This window comes from Anguilla rostrata, chromosome 18, assembly GCF_018555375.3.
Source record: "Anguilla rostrata isolate EN2019 chromosome 18, ASM1855537v3, whole genome shotgun sequence".
Classification (NCBI taxonomy): domain Eukaryota; kingdom Metazoa; phylum Chordata; class Actinopteri; order Anguilliformes; family Anguillidae; genus Anguilla; species Anguilla rostrata.
Genome location: NC_057950.1, coordinates 5,895,504 through 5,908,667, shown reverse-complemented (window position 1 = coordinate 5,908,667; position 13,164 = coordinate 5,895,504). Strand labels below are relative to the sequence as shown.

The following is a 13,164-nucleotide window of genomic DNA, read 5'->3' as shown; positions in this document are numbered from 1 at the left end:
GCCGGGAGTCTTTCAGCGCTGCCTGTGTGACCGGGAGCTGAGTTCACTCACGTGTAACGCAACCACCCGTGCACACACACACACACACACACACACACAAGCACACATGCACACACACACACACACACACATGCACACATCCAACCAAACACACATACGTGCACAGACACATGAGCATGCACACACACATGCAACCAAACACACACGTGTGCACAGACACACGCACACATGCAAGCACACACACACACACACACACACACACACACACACACAAGCCAACCACGTAGAATTTCTGGTACAGAAATTTAGAACGGGCATTCATGTGTAGGCGTGCACTCCTGCACTCACAAGTGTAGCACTCCTGCACTCACAAGTGTAGCACTCCTGAGGCCATACAAGGACAGGTGTTCACTCACCGCCAAGGCTGTGCTCCCCGTGAACCACTCCCATTTCACCCAGGGCTCCTCCCTCCTCTCCCTTCCCTCCCCCTGTCAGTGACACCAACGAGGTGGACGTTCCCCTGAGCACCCGCGTGGGCACCAAGCGCTACATGGCTCCTGAGGTCCTGGACGAGTCGCTCAACAAGAACCACTTCCAGGCCTACATCATGGCCGACATCTACAGCTACGGCCTGCTCATCTGGGAGATGGCTCGGCGCTGCATTACTGGAGGTGCATTTGCCGGCCCTGGACGTGTGCTGGGGTTGATTGGTCTGGTCTGAACGGTGCCGGCCCTGGGACTGCACACAGCTGGGCTTGATTTGATGTGAGCTCTCTCTCTCTCTCTCCTCCTCCTGCCCTCCCTCCCTCGCCCTCTCTCTCTCCTCCTCCTCCTCCCTCCCTCCCTCTCCCCCTCTCTCTCTCTCCTTGCTCCTCCCTCCCTCCTCCTCTCTCTCCTCCCTCTCTCTCCCTCTCTGCCTCCTCCCTCCCTCACTCTCTCCTCCCCTCCCTCCCTCCCTCCTCTTTCTCCTCCTCCCTCCCTCTCTCTCCCCCTCCCCACTCTCCTCCTCCCCCCCCCCCCCTCCCTCCTCCCCTCCCTCCCTCTCCGGGCGTGCGCTGTCTCTCCGCAGGTATAGTGGAGGAGTACCAGCTGCCGTACTACGACATGGTGCCCACGGACCCGTCCTACGAGGACATGCGGGAGGTGGTGTGCGTGAAGTGCCTACGGCCCACCGTGTCCAACCGCTGGAACAGTGACGAGGTGAGTCAGAGGACCCGCCGTACAAAATGGAGAAACAGTGAGGTCTGTTTAATTAATTAATTAATGGTATGAAGATGATGCTCATTTGGTCTTAATAGCCTTTACTGTAAAGACCAAATGATCAAATTGAATTTCTCTCTCTCAGAAGTGTGTTCTTTGGGGATTTTAATACGACTTTGTAGTGTGGTATTTGTGTGACTCTCTCTCTCTCTCTTTTCTTCTCTTCTCTTTTCTCTCTCACTCCTTCTCGCCCCAGTGTCTGAGAGCCATGCTGAAGCTCATGTCTGAGTGCTGGGCCCATAGCCCCGCCTCTCGACTCACAGTTCTGAGGGTAAAGAAGACCCTCGCCAAAATGGTGGAATCTCAGGACATCAAAATATGAGCGACTCACGACCTCGCAGCCACACCGGGGAGGAACTCGTTGCCGTTTCTAAGGTTATGATTATGAATTTATTGCTTCACCTCGAGAGAAGGGGGCGGAGCTGGTGGGACAGGGACAAAGAGCTCAGCCCCACCCCTCAGACTCGATCACTGACAGACGATTGGTTCAGAGACAGTGCTGAGACTAATGGAATCTCACAGACAGCCTGCCATTGGTTCTCCTTGCTCTTTCAGCATCGGAATTCTGGGAAATTGGAAGAGAAGAACTGTGATTGGTGCTTTCTGTGAAAGCCATAGACTACATCACATGGGGGGGGGGTTGGGGTGGTTTGGAGGGAGGTGGGATTAAAAGAAGAAACAACATAAACAGGAAATGAAGCACTTCACTTGCGACACCAAGTCAGCAAAAGACATTACCTGCCAATTACATTTTTTTTTTTTTTGCCTGTTTACATGCAAGCCGTCTTTGTTTGTACCAGGACAATGTCTTTTTCCTGCCATATTAAAATATATTTCCGACTCTTAAGTATAGTAATTATAAAGGAAGGTAACAGGAATCAATTTGTATTTAATATGTAAATAAATCATTACTAGATGCTGTGCCTATACAAAAAAAAAACACTTTATGCTGCAAACGTCTATGGTTGGTTTCCAGTGTGCAGTGCATCATGGGACATCCTGGGACAGTGGGGCTGTGCCTGAATCACAGCAATGGCTCAGTGTGTTTAAGACAACAGACCTCATCCAGTACGACTTACACCGAGTATACAAAACAAACTTTTTCACGTTTTATCAAGGGAAAGAAAAAGAACAAGATCCGAAGAATATGGCAAACGAAAATCGAAGGTTTTTCTTGTCTAAAATTGATTTGTAAAATATCGTATCCTGTCCAGTCTTCAACCTGTTTTTTTTTTTTTTTTTTTGTCCCTTTGTTCTGTAATATCTATTGTGGGAGAAAAACTGCATGTGAATAGAGGAGGGTAAGGACAGGCAAGATGCAGGTAGTTTCTTATGGTGCGTGTGTACGCTTGGTTCATTTAAACATGGTTCTGAAAGCTTCCGGGCCAATCACAGGCTTCCGGCAACTGCACAACCGTTACCTCCACCGCACGCTGCAAACGGACGTCAGCTCAGTTTCGTTCGTATGGCACTTTTTAGGGACTCTGTCACTGAGACGCTTCGCGTGAAAAACAGGAAGTGGAAAAACTGTGGAAGACCGGGCCCTCAAATCCCAGTAAGAGAGGTTAATAAGAAAAAGGAGAAAAAAAAAATCTTAGTGGGAAGGGGGGGAATACTCAAACGGTGCAGAGGAGAAAGATCCCCCAGTGGGAAGGAATCTCCGGTAGAACCTCGGCTTAGAAGGGGTGGGGGTGGGGGGGGCATCTTCCACTGGCCAGCATGCCATTTAAGTTTTTTCTTTTTATTGAATATGAAAAAGAAAAATATGCACACCCTGAGCAGGCCATCAACTGACAAATTGCAAAGAAAGGACTCACACTCATATTAACTCAAATAGTACTTTTATTTATTAAAAAATATATATATATAATAAAATATGACACATTTAAAGTGTGTGACCTTCCCTTGAAATTTTTTCCTTCATTTTATTAACAGTTCCATCCATCTGAAATGGCCTCCAAGAGTGTTCTTTCTGTTCATTTGAATGCAGCGGCCAAACTTGTCGCCAAGAAATGGCAATGATTTTTTTTCTGTTGTCAAACTGTAAAATCAGGCCATAAACTCACTGAGCTCTTATTTGAAGTCTGGGTTGTTCTCGAATTGGTACTACCGTCGTCATAATTTCATAACCGTATAGTCGTAGGCGAGGGGGAGCGTATTTATGGTTATCATTAATGTTGCATGTCTGTTACTACAGTCTGGGAACTTGACCTGGTTGATGTTGGTTACATTTAGATATAAAATGGGGTACAGTCCAATGCACAAATGTGGATACACATTATTTATTGTGTTGTGACAACTGATATAAGCTCTGTAAATACTCTGGATATCAAACCACTGAACTTTGGTCAGGGGGGAGGGACTGTGCAACCTTTCTGGAAATTCCTGCCTGTTTTTTTTTTTTTTTTTTTTTTTTTTTTTGATGGATAATCTGATCTTCCCTTTCTGTGGAAATGGTTTAGCAGAATTCCTTGAAAGCCCAAAATGATTCTCATCTGTCTGCGAAAAGGCTGTGTGCCGCAGTTTCGGTGCTTGGGGTGAAAGGAGGGTGCTCTATTAACCAACCAAGTGGGAGTTCATCTCTCACAAATATGTTTGCGGTCAGTATTGTAAGATATCGTTGTTGTTTTTTCCAGCCAACCACCACACCACTGTTAATTAAAACACCAGTAAAAGCCACCGAAACAGGTATGCTGTGAGCACCCGCGACATTAACGCTTTGCCAAAAACGCGACAATCGTTAATTGCCGTTTGTTTTCCCCGCGTTCTAAATGACAGTTGGATTTGAAAATGTACTTAGCACGCAGCGGGCTGGCTGAAACCGTGCATTGCCATGTGTTTGTTTTCCATTCTGTCATCTAGTCAGAAGCCAAACTGTTCGTAGCATGCCGAGGAGGCCTGGCACGGTTAGTCTTCCAGAATATTCCATACCGCCGTCAGGTGCCGTGTAAATATTTCTCATTCTTGGATGCTCAGCGTCGGAAAAAAAAAAGCTGTTGCCTTCATGTTCCATTAAATTTAGACTAGGCGAAGATATCAGAACAAAAACGTTCTTTTATTAACTTACAAGAACAAATGGATATTTTAACTCAATGCTATTGTAATACCCAGAGTAGAAAGACAAACATATTGACAAAAAAAATAATAAAATAAAATAGACTTTCGCTCCACATGAAACCTGCATTTCTGTTAACATTATTTGGGTTTGATTAATGCATGAGACAGCATATTATATTAGGAATAAACATGCATTTTAAAAAATGTGCACTAAAAAAAAACTTGTATGAGTGAATCAGTGAAATAATTGTATTTTTGTATCTGCATAGGAAAAATGTATATGTACAAGTGGTGTAAAAAGAAAAAAAAAACCTAATTGCAACCAGTCCTATCAATACAAGCTTTGTAGACTTCTCAGCAGTTTACTCGATTATTAACAGCGTATTACAGCGGCAGATAAAGCTAGTACAAGTTCTGAATCATCAAAGGGCTTCTAATTGAATAAAACGGTCCTCAGCCACCCTTGACTGTTCAAGTGTGTCTGACTCAACACAATCGAGCCGTTCTAGCTTGCGCGATGAATGGATGCTATCTTTGCCCGCCAGTGTAATTCTCGCTTCGTGTCCGTTTCTCTTGCCATTGTGTGACTTCCAAATGTCATCTTAACCTCTCACATGATTAAAAATGAGGTACACAAACGACCCCCCCCCCCCCCCCCCATTTTGCTTTGTTTCATACCCCGTGTCTGTTCTGCACAAGTTTGTCTGTTTGTCGAAACCATGCTCCCAATTAATTTGTAAGTGTTTGTAAAGAAAAATCACTGTAATTGATTGAACTTTAGTTGTACATAGTAATTGAAAATCGATCACATCACAGAGCGGTTACCTTTCTCTCTCTTTGCCTGTGTTGTATGCAAAACTATATAGAATAACCTCTAAAATGTAACTCTTGAGTGTCTTTTGTACAGCATCTGATTTCAGAAGGTGCCTTATTAAGTTTACCAAGGAAAAAAAACTGTACACAGATTATGTCCAATGTATCAATTTTTAAGTAAATAACCTTATTTTAGTACACAAAAAATGTGTTCTTGTGTTGGGTCGTTATTTCAAATGCTTCAAAGTGTTTGGGTGAAGTTTTTACTGGGGCTGAGATATTGGAAACCACGTAAAACCACATGGTTTTAAGTCTCTTACCGTGAATAGGCTGAACAGTGTTTAATGCAATCTTTAACTGTTTCTGGTCTGTTTTTCTTTAATGGAATAAGGTTTAATGTACAAGTAAAACCAAGTATTGGAAAATACATTTGTCACTTCATGGGCTTTCTAAACGTAAGGGCATGGGTGTAGTTGAATTATAGTTTGTATAATAAATACAATAGAAAAATTGGCCAAGTTTTCAATCTCAATATAGTCTAATGCCCCATCTGGTGGATAGAAAGGGTAATTGCATCAACAAAATTGTGTTCATAGGCATTGAGTCAAACTGCATGCAATATGCAGTTAATTATGTTTTATTCACATTAATCTTATTGTGTGAAGTTTGACATGTTTGGCGTTTCCACGTTGATTTTTTAGTTTGTTTGTCGACGGTCTGAATGAATGTGATGCAATAGGGGCAGTTTCTGGGAATCGTGTGGGTACTGGCACAGCCGATAAGAATGTGATCTGTACAAAGGCTAGTTTTGCACAGCTGCATATTATCGTGACTCTTGCATGAACCACATCATTTACAGCCTGTGGTCTACACTTTGGCATATCTTCTCTTCTCTTGAATTCTCACTGAAACCCCCTGTTTTGTGATTCATGTTTCCTCAAAATGGTTTTGGAGATCTGCGTATGTGTGTGTGTGTGCGTGCGTGCATGGGTTTGCGTGTGTGTTTGTGTGTGTGTGTACGTCTCACACCCACGCAGCTGGTCACTAAAGGTCAGCCCATGTGACTTACTGAGCAGTCAAGTATCCTTTTCTCTCTCCGTATGATTGCAGGCTGCTGACCTGAATCATTTTACCAGCCGTTGCATAAGGAAAATGTTTTAAAGACCGAAAGTAAGCATTTCAAAGTGGAAACATACGAAGGCACCTCTACATCATCATATATACTCTGTACGACGGGGGAGACACTTGCAGGGCAGCAGCTGTCCAACGAATTTCTCGACCTGTCGGTGTAACTCCCGCGGGCGGAGTTCCCGCGGGGCCTCAGGTGTTCCGGAACAGCAGGAGTCCCGCGAAAGTGTTGTCCGCCGCGTTGCCGCGCTGGACCGTTCCCTCCGACAGTTCGAGGCGGAGCTGCTCGCCCCCCTCCAGCTCGAGGAGGCACAGGCGGGACAGGGGTCCCGCCAGCTCCCCGGGGCCCCGGCGGAGGGTGGCCGCGGTCGCCTCGCCCCTCTTCAGGCGGGCCAGTGAGGGGCCCGGCCCGAAATCCACAGTCAAAGCGAAGAGGTAGACCCCCGCGGCGGGCGCACGGAACACGCCCGTCTCCGCCGAGTACATCTCCCCGTGGTTCAGCAGCGCCCGCTCGAAGACCACCGCCCCCGTCTGGGTGGCCCCCTCACTGGTACTGGCGAGGAACACGAGGGGTGCATCTCGGATTTCGGTGAGTCCTGAGGGAAAGAGAGAAAAGAGAGAGGGACTGAGTTTAGGGGTTCATATGCATTTATCCTGGTTCTTCCCAAATTAATCCAAATAAATTTGAGTAATGTTATATGAGTCTTAAATAATCTTATTTAGATTGCATTTCCATGTAATATGTAGGAAAAGTTCCAACTGCAATACAAAGTGTTTTTAAAAATGTATTTATTATTAAGTTTTGCACTCCTTTGAGTGCTAGTTCCCAAGAAGGATTGATTAGGGATTTTTTTTTAATTTTTTTAAATCATAGTTGATAAAATCTGCAAATATATTTATAAGCTCTTTATGGCTTGCTGTGGTCTTAAATAAAATGATAGTTAAAATGGATTTGTATAAACGGAATATTGACAATGTGAGATATGTTGTAATTTGTTCAAAGTCCACAAGAGGGAAGTGTTGCATTCTTCAGCAGCACTTGCTGAGTGGAAACGCTCATATGCTATTTAGCGCCCTGGTTCTTTGTAGTCCATCCAATTCTGGGTATGTAAACAGAAGCCAATTAAATTCCCCACAGCTCTTTAGGTTCAAAGTACTGCTATGAGTTCAAGCCAGCTTTTTTATATTACAGAAACAGGAACCGCAGGTCAAGTCATAATGGAATCAATAATGAGACGCTGATCTTTATAAATATTTCAAATGGTTGAGGAAGAAGCAAAATCATTCAGTTGGCGTACAAATTAATGACTGATGGCCCTCTTGTTCTTGCTCATCTTATCATTCATTTTAATGACGGTAGGAACAAAAACTTCTGTGACCGTGTTCTCAGACTGAACATATTTATTATTTGAAGATGAATCATCTTTTTGTTCACCCCGTAGTGTGCAGTTCATCTGATTCTTAATGCAGGATTTAATCTGTTTGGATAATGGCTCAGCCAGTTTCCTCTGTGGTTGCAAAACGGAGCCAAACAAAACACAAGTTATTAAATTATGCCTTCGAGAGTTATGTCTAATTTAAACTATGAGACACTGAACTGCAAATTTAAGCGGTTGTGACGGTGTTGCTGTTCAGCACATCGCGTAGTCCTCACCAGCTGTCTCCGGAGAGGCGTCCCTCCTGCTGCGGAGGCTGACTTTCTGGCCTCCGTGACTCTCCCTCTTCTCCGCTTTCTTCTCCTTTTGTTGCCTCCTGCGCTTTTTTTCCTCCTTCCTCTTGACCAGAGCCCACAGCTTGTCCAGTTCCAGGGTGCCCGCGGAGCCTGCCAGTCCGTCCATGTCGCTGAAGACGTCTTTGAACACCCGCAGGTGGTCCTCAAGGCCCCTGCGCAGCGAGGACACTTCGCTTTGCAGTTCCTCCGCCGGGCCACCGGGGGCAGCGTTTTTAGTGCAGTTGCAGCATGCGACGCAACGCTGCTCTTCCAGCCGGCTCACCTTGGCGTTCAGGTCCTCCACCTCCTTCCCCAGGCTCCAGAAGTCGCTGACGGAGTAGTCGGGTCGGTCTCCCATAAGGGAATCCGGGATGTCCTCCTCCTGGGGGCCCCCGCTGCGCCTCCTCAGCCCCCTGGAGGCCGGCTCGCTCGAACCCAAGGCCTGGTCCTCCGCGGCCACGTCGGCCTCCTGCGCGGCCCTCCACAGCAAGGTCAGGCTCACGTTCTGGTGCTTGATCTGCACCAGCGTCTGCTGGATTCGGTCCCGGAGCACGGGGATGGAGTACTCCTGCTGCGCCGGGGCGGGCCTCTCCTTGAACTCCAGCACCTCCTCGCCCAGCAGCACCTCCAGCACCTCCGTGTGCCGGATGGCGTCCTTCAGGAGGGACGAGAAGGAGCTGGCCAGCCGCTTCATCTCGGCGGCCTTCCTCTGGTCGCTCTCCTGCAGGCCACGGATCTCCTGCTGGCTCACCAGGTGGGAGGCCAGCAGCTGGGACACGTTGAGGTGCAGCACCCGGCTCTTGTCCTGCTCGAAGGCCAGCGACTCCTTCACCTGCAGCAGACCCTGCTTCAGGTCCTCCACCAAGGTGTCCCCGCCCACCTCCCAGCGGTCCTGTCCCTCCACGAATTCCTCCAGGCCCTGGCGGTTCTCCTCGACCGACTTGGAGACGTTGGCGACGTCCCTCTCCAGCTTGGCTAGGCCGGTCTTCAGGGCCTTGCAGTCGCAGTCCGTGCTGGTAGCATTTATCTTGTAGAGCTGCGTGTAGAGGTAGTCCATGTCCGAGTCCATGTCCTTCAGCTGCTCGTCCTGGAGGGTGAGGTTGCTGGCCAGTTCCTGGATGCGGTCCAGGACCACCACCTTGGCCGCCTCCACCTCCAGGCCCGTCTCCATGAACTGGATCTGGCTGTCGCGGCCCGTCTGGTCGATGCGGCCCTCCAGGCCCCGGAAGCCCCTCTGCAGGTCCCGGATGTTCTCGGTGGTCAGGTCCAGGTCCTCCAGCAACGCGTTGACCTTCACCGTGTTGTTCACCACCTGGACGTCCAGCCTTCTAATGGCGTCCCAGACCACAGGTCCCTCCACATGTGGGCTGTGATGTGCACCTCCGCTCTGCACCTCCTCCTCCAGCTGCTCCTGTTTCTGCTTCACCTCGGTCAAGGAGGTGTTGAGGGAGTGAAGATTGACCTGCCGGGCAAATTGTGGAAGAGAATGAAGGGCTGAAAAAAGTTCACAGGAACTCCAATGTTGCATTTTATTAATAGAGCCGATGTTCTTACACCTCTGCATTTACTGCAAGGAGGTGCAAGAATAATAATAAACACATTTATTCTTGCATGTAAGCAAAGTGCTTTGCAGAAAGTGGAAGCGTGCAATCTTAGGTTTTGTGTGAGACTGTGTGGCTCAATATGTTTTTGCATGAGGATACTGGAACTTAAGTTTTTATACTGAATGGGAGAGTTCAAGGGTCATTGGCCACACACTGACCTGTATCATCTTCTGGCTGCGCTTGATCTTGACGTCGGTGTCGGTCTTGAAGTTGGTCAGGTTGTAGTGCAGCATGGCCTGCTGGGAATGCATTCGGTCCTCCAGCGCCACGCGCTGCTGCCTCAGCTCCTCCCTCACCTGGTCCAGCTGGAAGAAGCTCTCCTCCAGCTTGGCCTCGAAGTCGCCCCCCTCTCCAGCGCCTGGCCCGGGCCCCCCCGAGGCCCCTCCCCGGCCCTCCCGCTCCCGCTTCAGACGGGCCAGGTCCTGGGACAGGCCCCCCACCTCGTGGGACAGGCGCTCGAGCGTCCGGTTGAAGCCGTCCAGGACCGGCCCCAGCTGGGCCATCAGCGCGTCCATCAGGAGGGGGAGGGACGGAAGCTGCGGGGCGTCGGGGGAGGGCGAAGTGCTTGGTGTGACGTCCACTCCACCCTGGCCTGTGGGACGCACATGATCAGTGAAGGGGCCTCTGACTCTATAAGGATATAGCCAGCTAATAGTAAAACAGTATCTGGGTTGAGGTCATGGGTATATCATCTAGTTCATCTGCTAATTCAATTTCCTGAATTGACCGCATTGAAGTGGAATTGACCCCAGTTCTGGCGAACACAACGTAGTTCAGTCGTAGTGCGCTTCACGCACTTGTATCTAAAACAACGGATGTCCTCAATTTCTTTTCGGCCAAGTTCCCAATAATATAAACAGCCGATAACTATATTTGGCGATTTTTTCGTGTCCCGAGAAGTTCAGCTTGCGCACGGAGACTCCTGTTGTTTATTGGAGCGTGGGATGAGGTAATGTTAGCATGATTAATATTTAATGGCAGGCTAATGGGCTCCTGAGGCCTGCTGATATCCTGTGTTCTCCTTTCAAACAGCCTCTGTCCATCTCCTGGGGCTGTAAACCTGCTCCCCCCCCCCCCCCCCCCCCCCCCACCACCACCGCCCCTTACTCACTCCAGATGTCATGTGGCCCAGGCAACAGGTAGGTGTGGCTATGCTGGTGTTTGGTGTGGGTGTGGTCTGGTGACACTGTTTTGGGGAATGACGGTAACCAGGTCTGACACTGTTGCTCTTTTAACTCAGGTGGAAGCACTTATGTTCTCTTACATTATAGGTAACTCTGGATAAGAGCATTCGCTAAATGTAATGTAGTTGAATGTAACTTAAATTCAGGGAAGTGCAGTGTGACCGCCATCAATGTGTGTGTATGCGTGCATGTGTGTGACTATGACCGTGTGCTTGTCTGTGCATGTGAAAGCTTTTAACAGTGTTTACATAAATGGAATTTGTGTTGAATACTTCAATTAAAAATCAAAGTGAGTGTATGTTAGAGTGAGAGTGAAAAGGATGTGTGTATGTGAGGCGGATATCAATCCAATTATTATCACTGTTATCGTTACTCTTCGTGTTACAAGTTATTCATTGTTTTGTGTTATTCTTGGAATGCTTTGTTTTCAGAAATTACTTGATTTGGCAATAAGATTCGGAATTATTGTTCATGCCAAAAAGAAGTGTGTGTGTGTGTGTGTGTGTGAGAGAGAGAAAGAGAGGGAGACAAAGAGAGGCATGTATGTGCGTGTGAGGGTGAGAGGAAGAAACTGAAGTGTGTATGTGCGTGTGTGCGTGCGTGCGTGCGATTGTTGGGGAGAGGGCAATAAGCATTGCCCTTGACACTGGCTCTACTGCAGGGCCCCTTAGAGACAAAAGCACAGTGGACTGAGCAGAGTACTGAGCCCATCATGCCCCGCCCTTCTGCCCACTGCACTCCTGCCCCACCCGCCTGCCCACAGCCCTCATGTCCGCCTTGCCACGGCTGGTGTTGCACAGGGTCAGCACACTGGTGCTTGTAACGGACGTTGAGTTCGATTCCCGTAAGTACACCTGTTTGACCCTGAGCATGTACCCTAACCTGCTTGCTGCTCCAGCTGTATAAATGACTACCATGTACAATGCCGCAAAACACTGTGTCGTCGCCTGTTCAGACGTCCTGCCTAAATGCCTGTAATGCCATGTATGACCAGCCTCATGGCTCTGCTCGCTCTGTTCACTGCTCAGCCCTGGCCTGTTGGCACGTTCCTGCCCCATCACCCTGTTCCTGCCCCTCACCCTGTTCCTGCCCCACGCTCCACTGTGATGTATGTGCAGGGGGTTTCTGCGTTCAGGGCCTGTTTCCTTTAGAACAATGACATGATGTATGTCGGCTTATGGCAGTCCACATGCTGAGGTCAGAGGTCACTTCCAGCAATGTCACCCTTGGGGTTGTGAACGGAGTGAATGAGGTGTCCCTGGCAACGGGCTTACCTGCGTGTTTTTGTTTGGTTTTTTTTTTGTTTTATGGGGTGGGGCTGGCCTCCCACCCAGCTCCACATGAGGTAGGGCGCGGACACGTGAACGCGTGCGGTTCGGCCGAGCCAGAAACTCTTAAATTAACGCGCGGCGGCTGACTTGTGCGGTTCGCCACGGTTTCATTTCTGCGCATAATTTTGCATAATTGTGCCCAATTTCCCGGATCACTTCAAGGCCGGTTGTCAAAGGGGAAGAAGGAACAGTTGTTTTTAAATCGTTACCGTATACATACGTGTGCTGTTCATTGTGACTGGCGCAGGTTTCCGGAATGTTAGTTCAAGCGGGAGTGCGTTTAATGAGGCGGAGAGAGAGAGAGAGAGAGAGGAAGGGAGAGAGGAAGAGACAGAGGGAGGGAGAGGGGAGGGAGGGAGGGAGAGAGGGGAGAGAGGGAGGAGAGGGAGAGAGAGGAGAGAGAGAGGAGAGAGAGAGAGAGGGGAGAGAGAGAGAGAGAGAGAGAGAGAGAGAGAGAGAGAGAGAGAGAGAGAGAGAGAGAGAGGGGGGCGGTGCATTGACAGAGGGTCACGTGCGAAAGACCCTGTTTTGTCCTCCCCAAATATGGAGTGGCACACGGGGGGGGGGGGTATGGGGGGGGGGAGCACAGGACCAAACGCCGCCGGAGGTGTCTCGTTTTTCGCACTCGACCCCCGGAGCTGCAAAGCAACCCCCCCGGACCCCTGCCCTGGACCCCCCGCCCCCACACTGCTCTCTCTCAGGGGGGGATTACATCATTCCTTTCAAAATTAAAAAATCCCCCTCTTCTTTCCAGAAGAAAGAAAGGATTTCCTGTGGAGGAAGCAGTAAAGGACTGTGGGACGGCGCGGCGGTGCATTATGGCAGAAGAATGGGACGGGCTGCGGTAGCGAATCGGCTGGGTCTGAGCGCGGGGGCCCAAGGCTGGACCCGCCGGGTTTTCGCGGCGTGGGGGATGTGTGGGAGACAGGCCGAAAAACCCCCCCTACTGCGGATTACGACACGTCTGAAGAGGGGACGGGCGGCCATGGCAGATCAGATAAACGCCCGGAGGACATGGCGCTGAGTTCTGAGAGATCGCCTGTACTGCTGTCGACCTGCAGCCCGTCATTTAATCT

At 49.0% G+C, this 13,164-nt stretch overlaps 2 protein-coding genes across 5 annotated transcripts in view; one reads left to right on the top strand and one right to left on the bottom strand.

The window, feature by feature from the left end:
• bmpr1aa (bone morphogenetic protein receptor, type IAa) overlaps positions 1-2,873 on the top strand; it is a 58,151-nt gene extending 55,278 nt beyond the window's left edge. The window contains exons 11-13 of the mRNA XM_064317977.1: positions 496-671; positions 1,070-1,200; positions 1,457-2,873. Coding sequence (XP_064174047.1) covers positions 496-671; positions 1,070-1,200; positions 1,457-1,582 — 433 coding nt within the window. The 3' untranslated portion in view covers positions 1,583-2,873. The remainder of the gene's footprint in view (positions 1-495; positions 672-1,069; positions 1,201-1,456) is intronic.
• Positions 2,874-4,296: 1,423 nt separating this feature from the next.
• Positions 4,297-13,164, bottom strand: part of mmrn2a (multimerin 2a) — a 21,271-nt gene continuing 12,403 nt past the window's right edge. For all 4 annotated transcript variants that reach the window (XM_064317972.1, XM_064317975.1, XM_064317974.1 and 1 more), the window contains 3 exons: positions 9,732-10,165; positions 7,913-9,431; positions 4,297-6,854 (listed from right to left, as the gene is read on the bottom strand). In XM_064317972.1, coding sequence (XP_064174042.1) covers positions 6,451-6,854; positions 7,913-9,431; positions 9,732-10,165 — 2,357 coding nt within the window. In that variant the 3' untranslated portion in view covers positions 4,297-6,450. The remainder of the gene's footprint in view (positions 6,855-7,912; positions 9,432-9,731; positions 10,166-13,164) is intronic.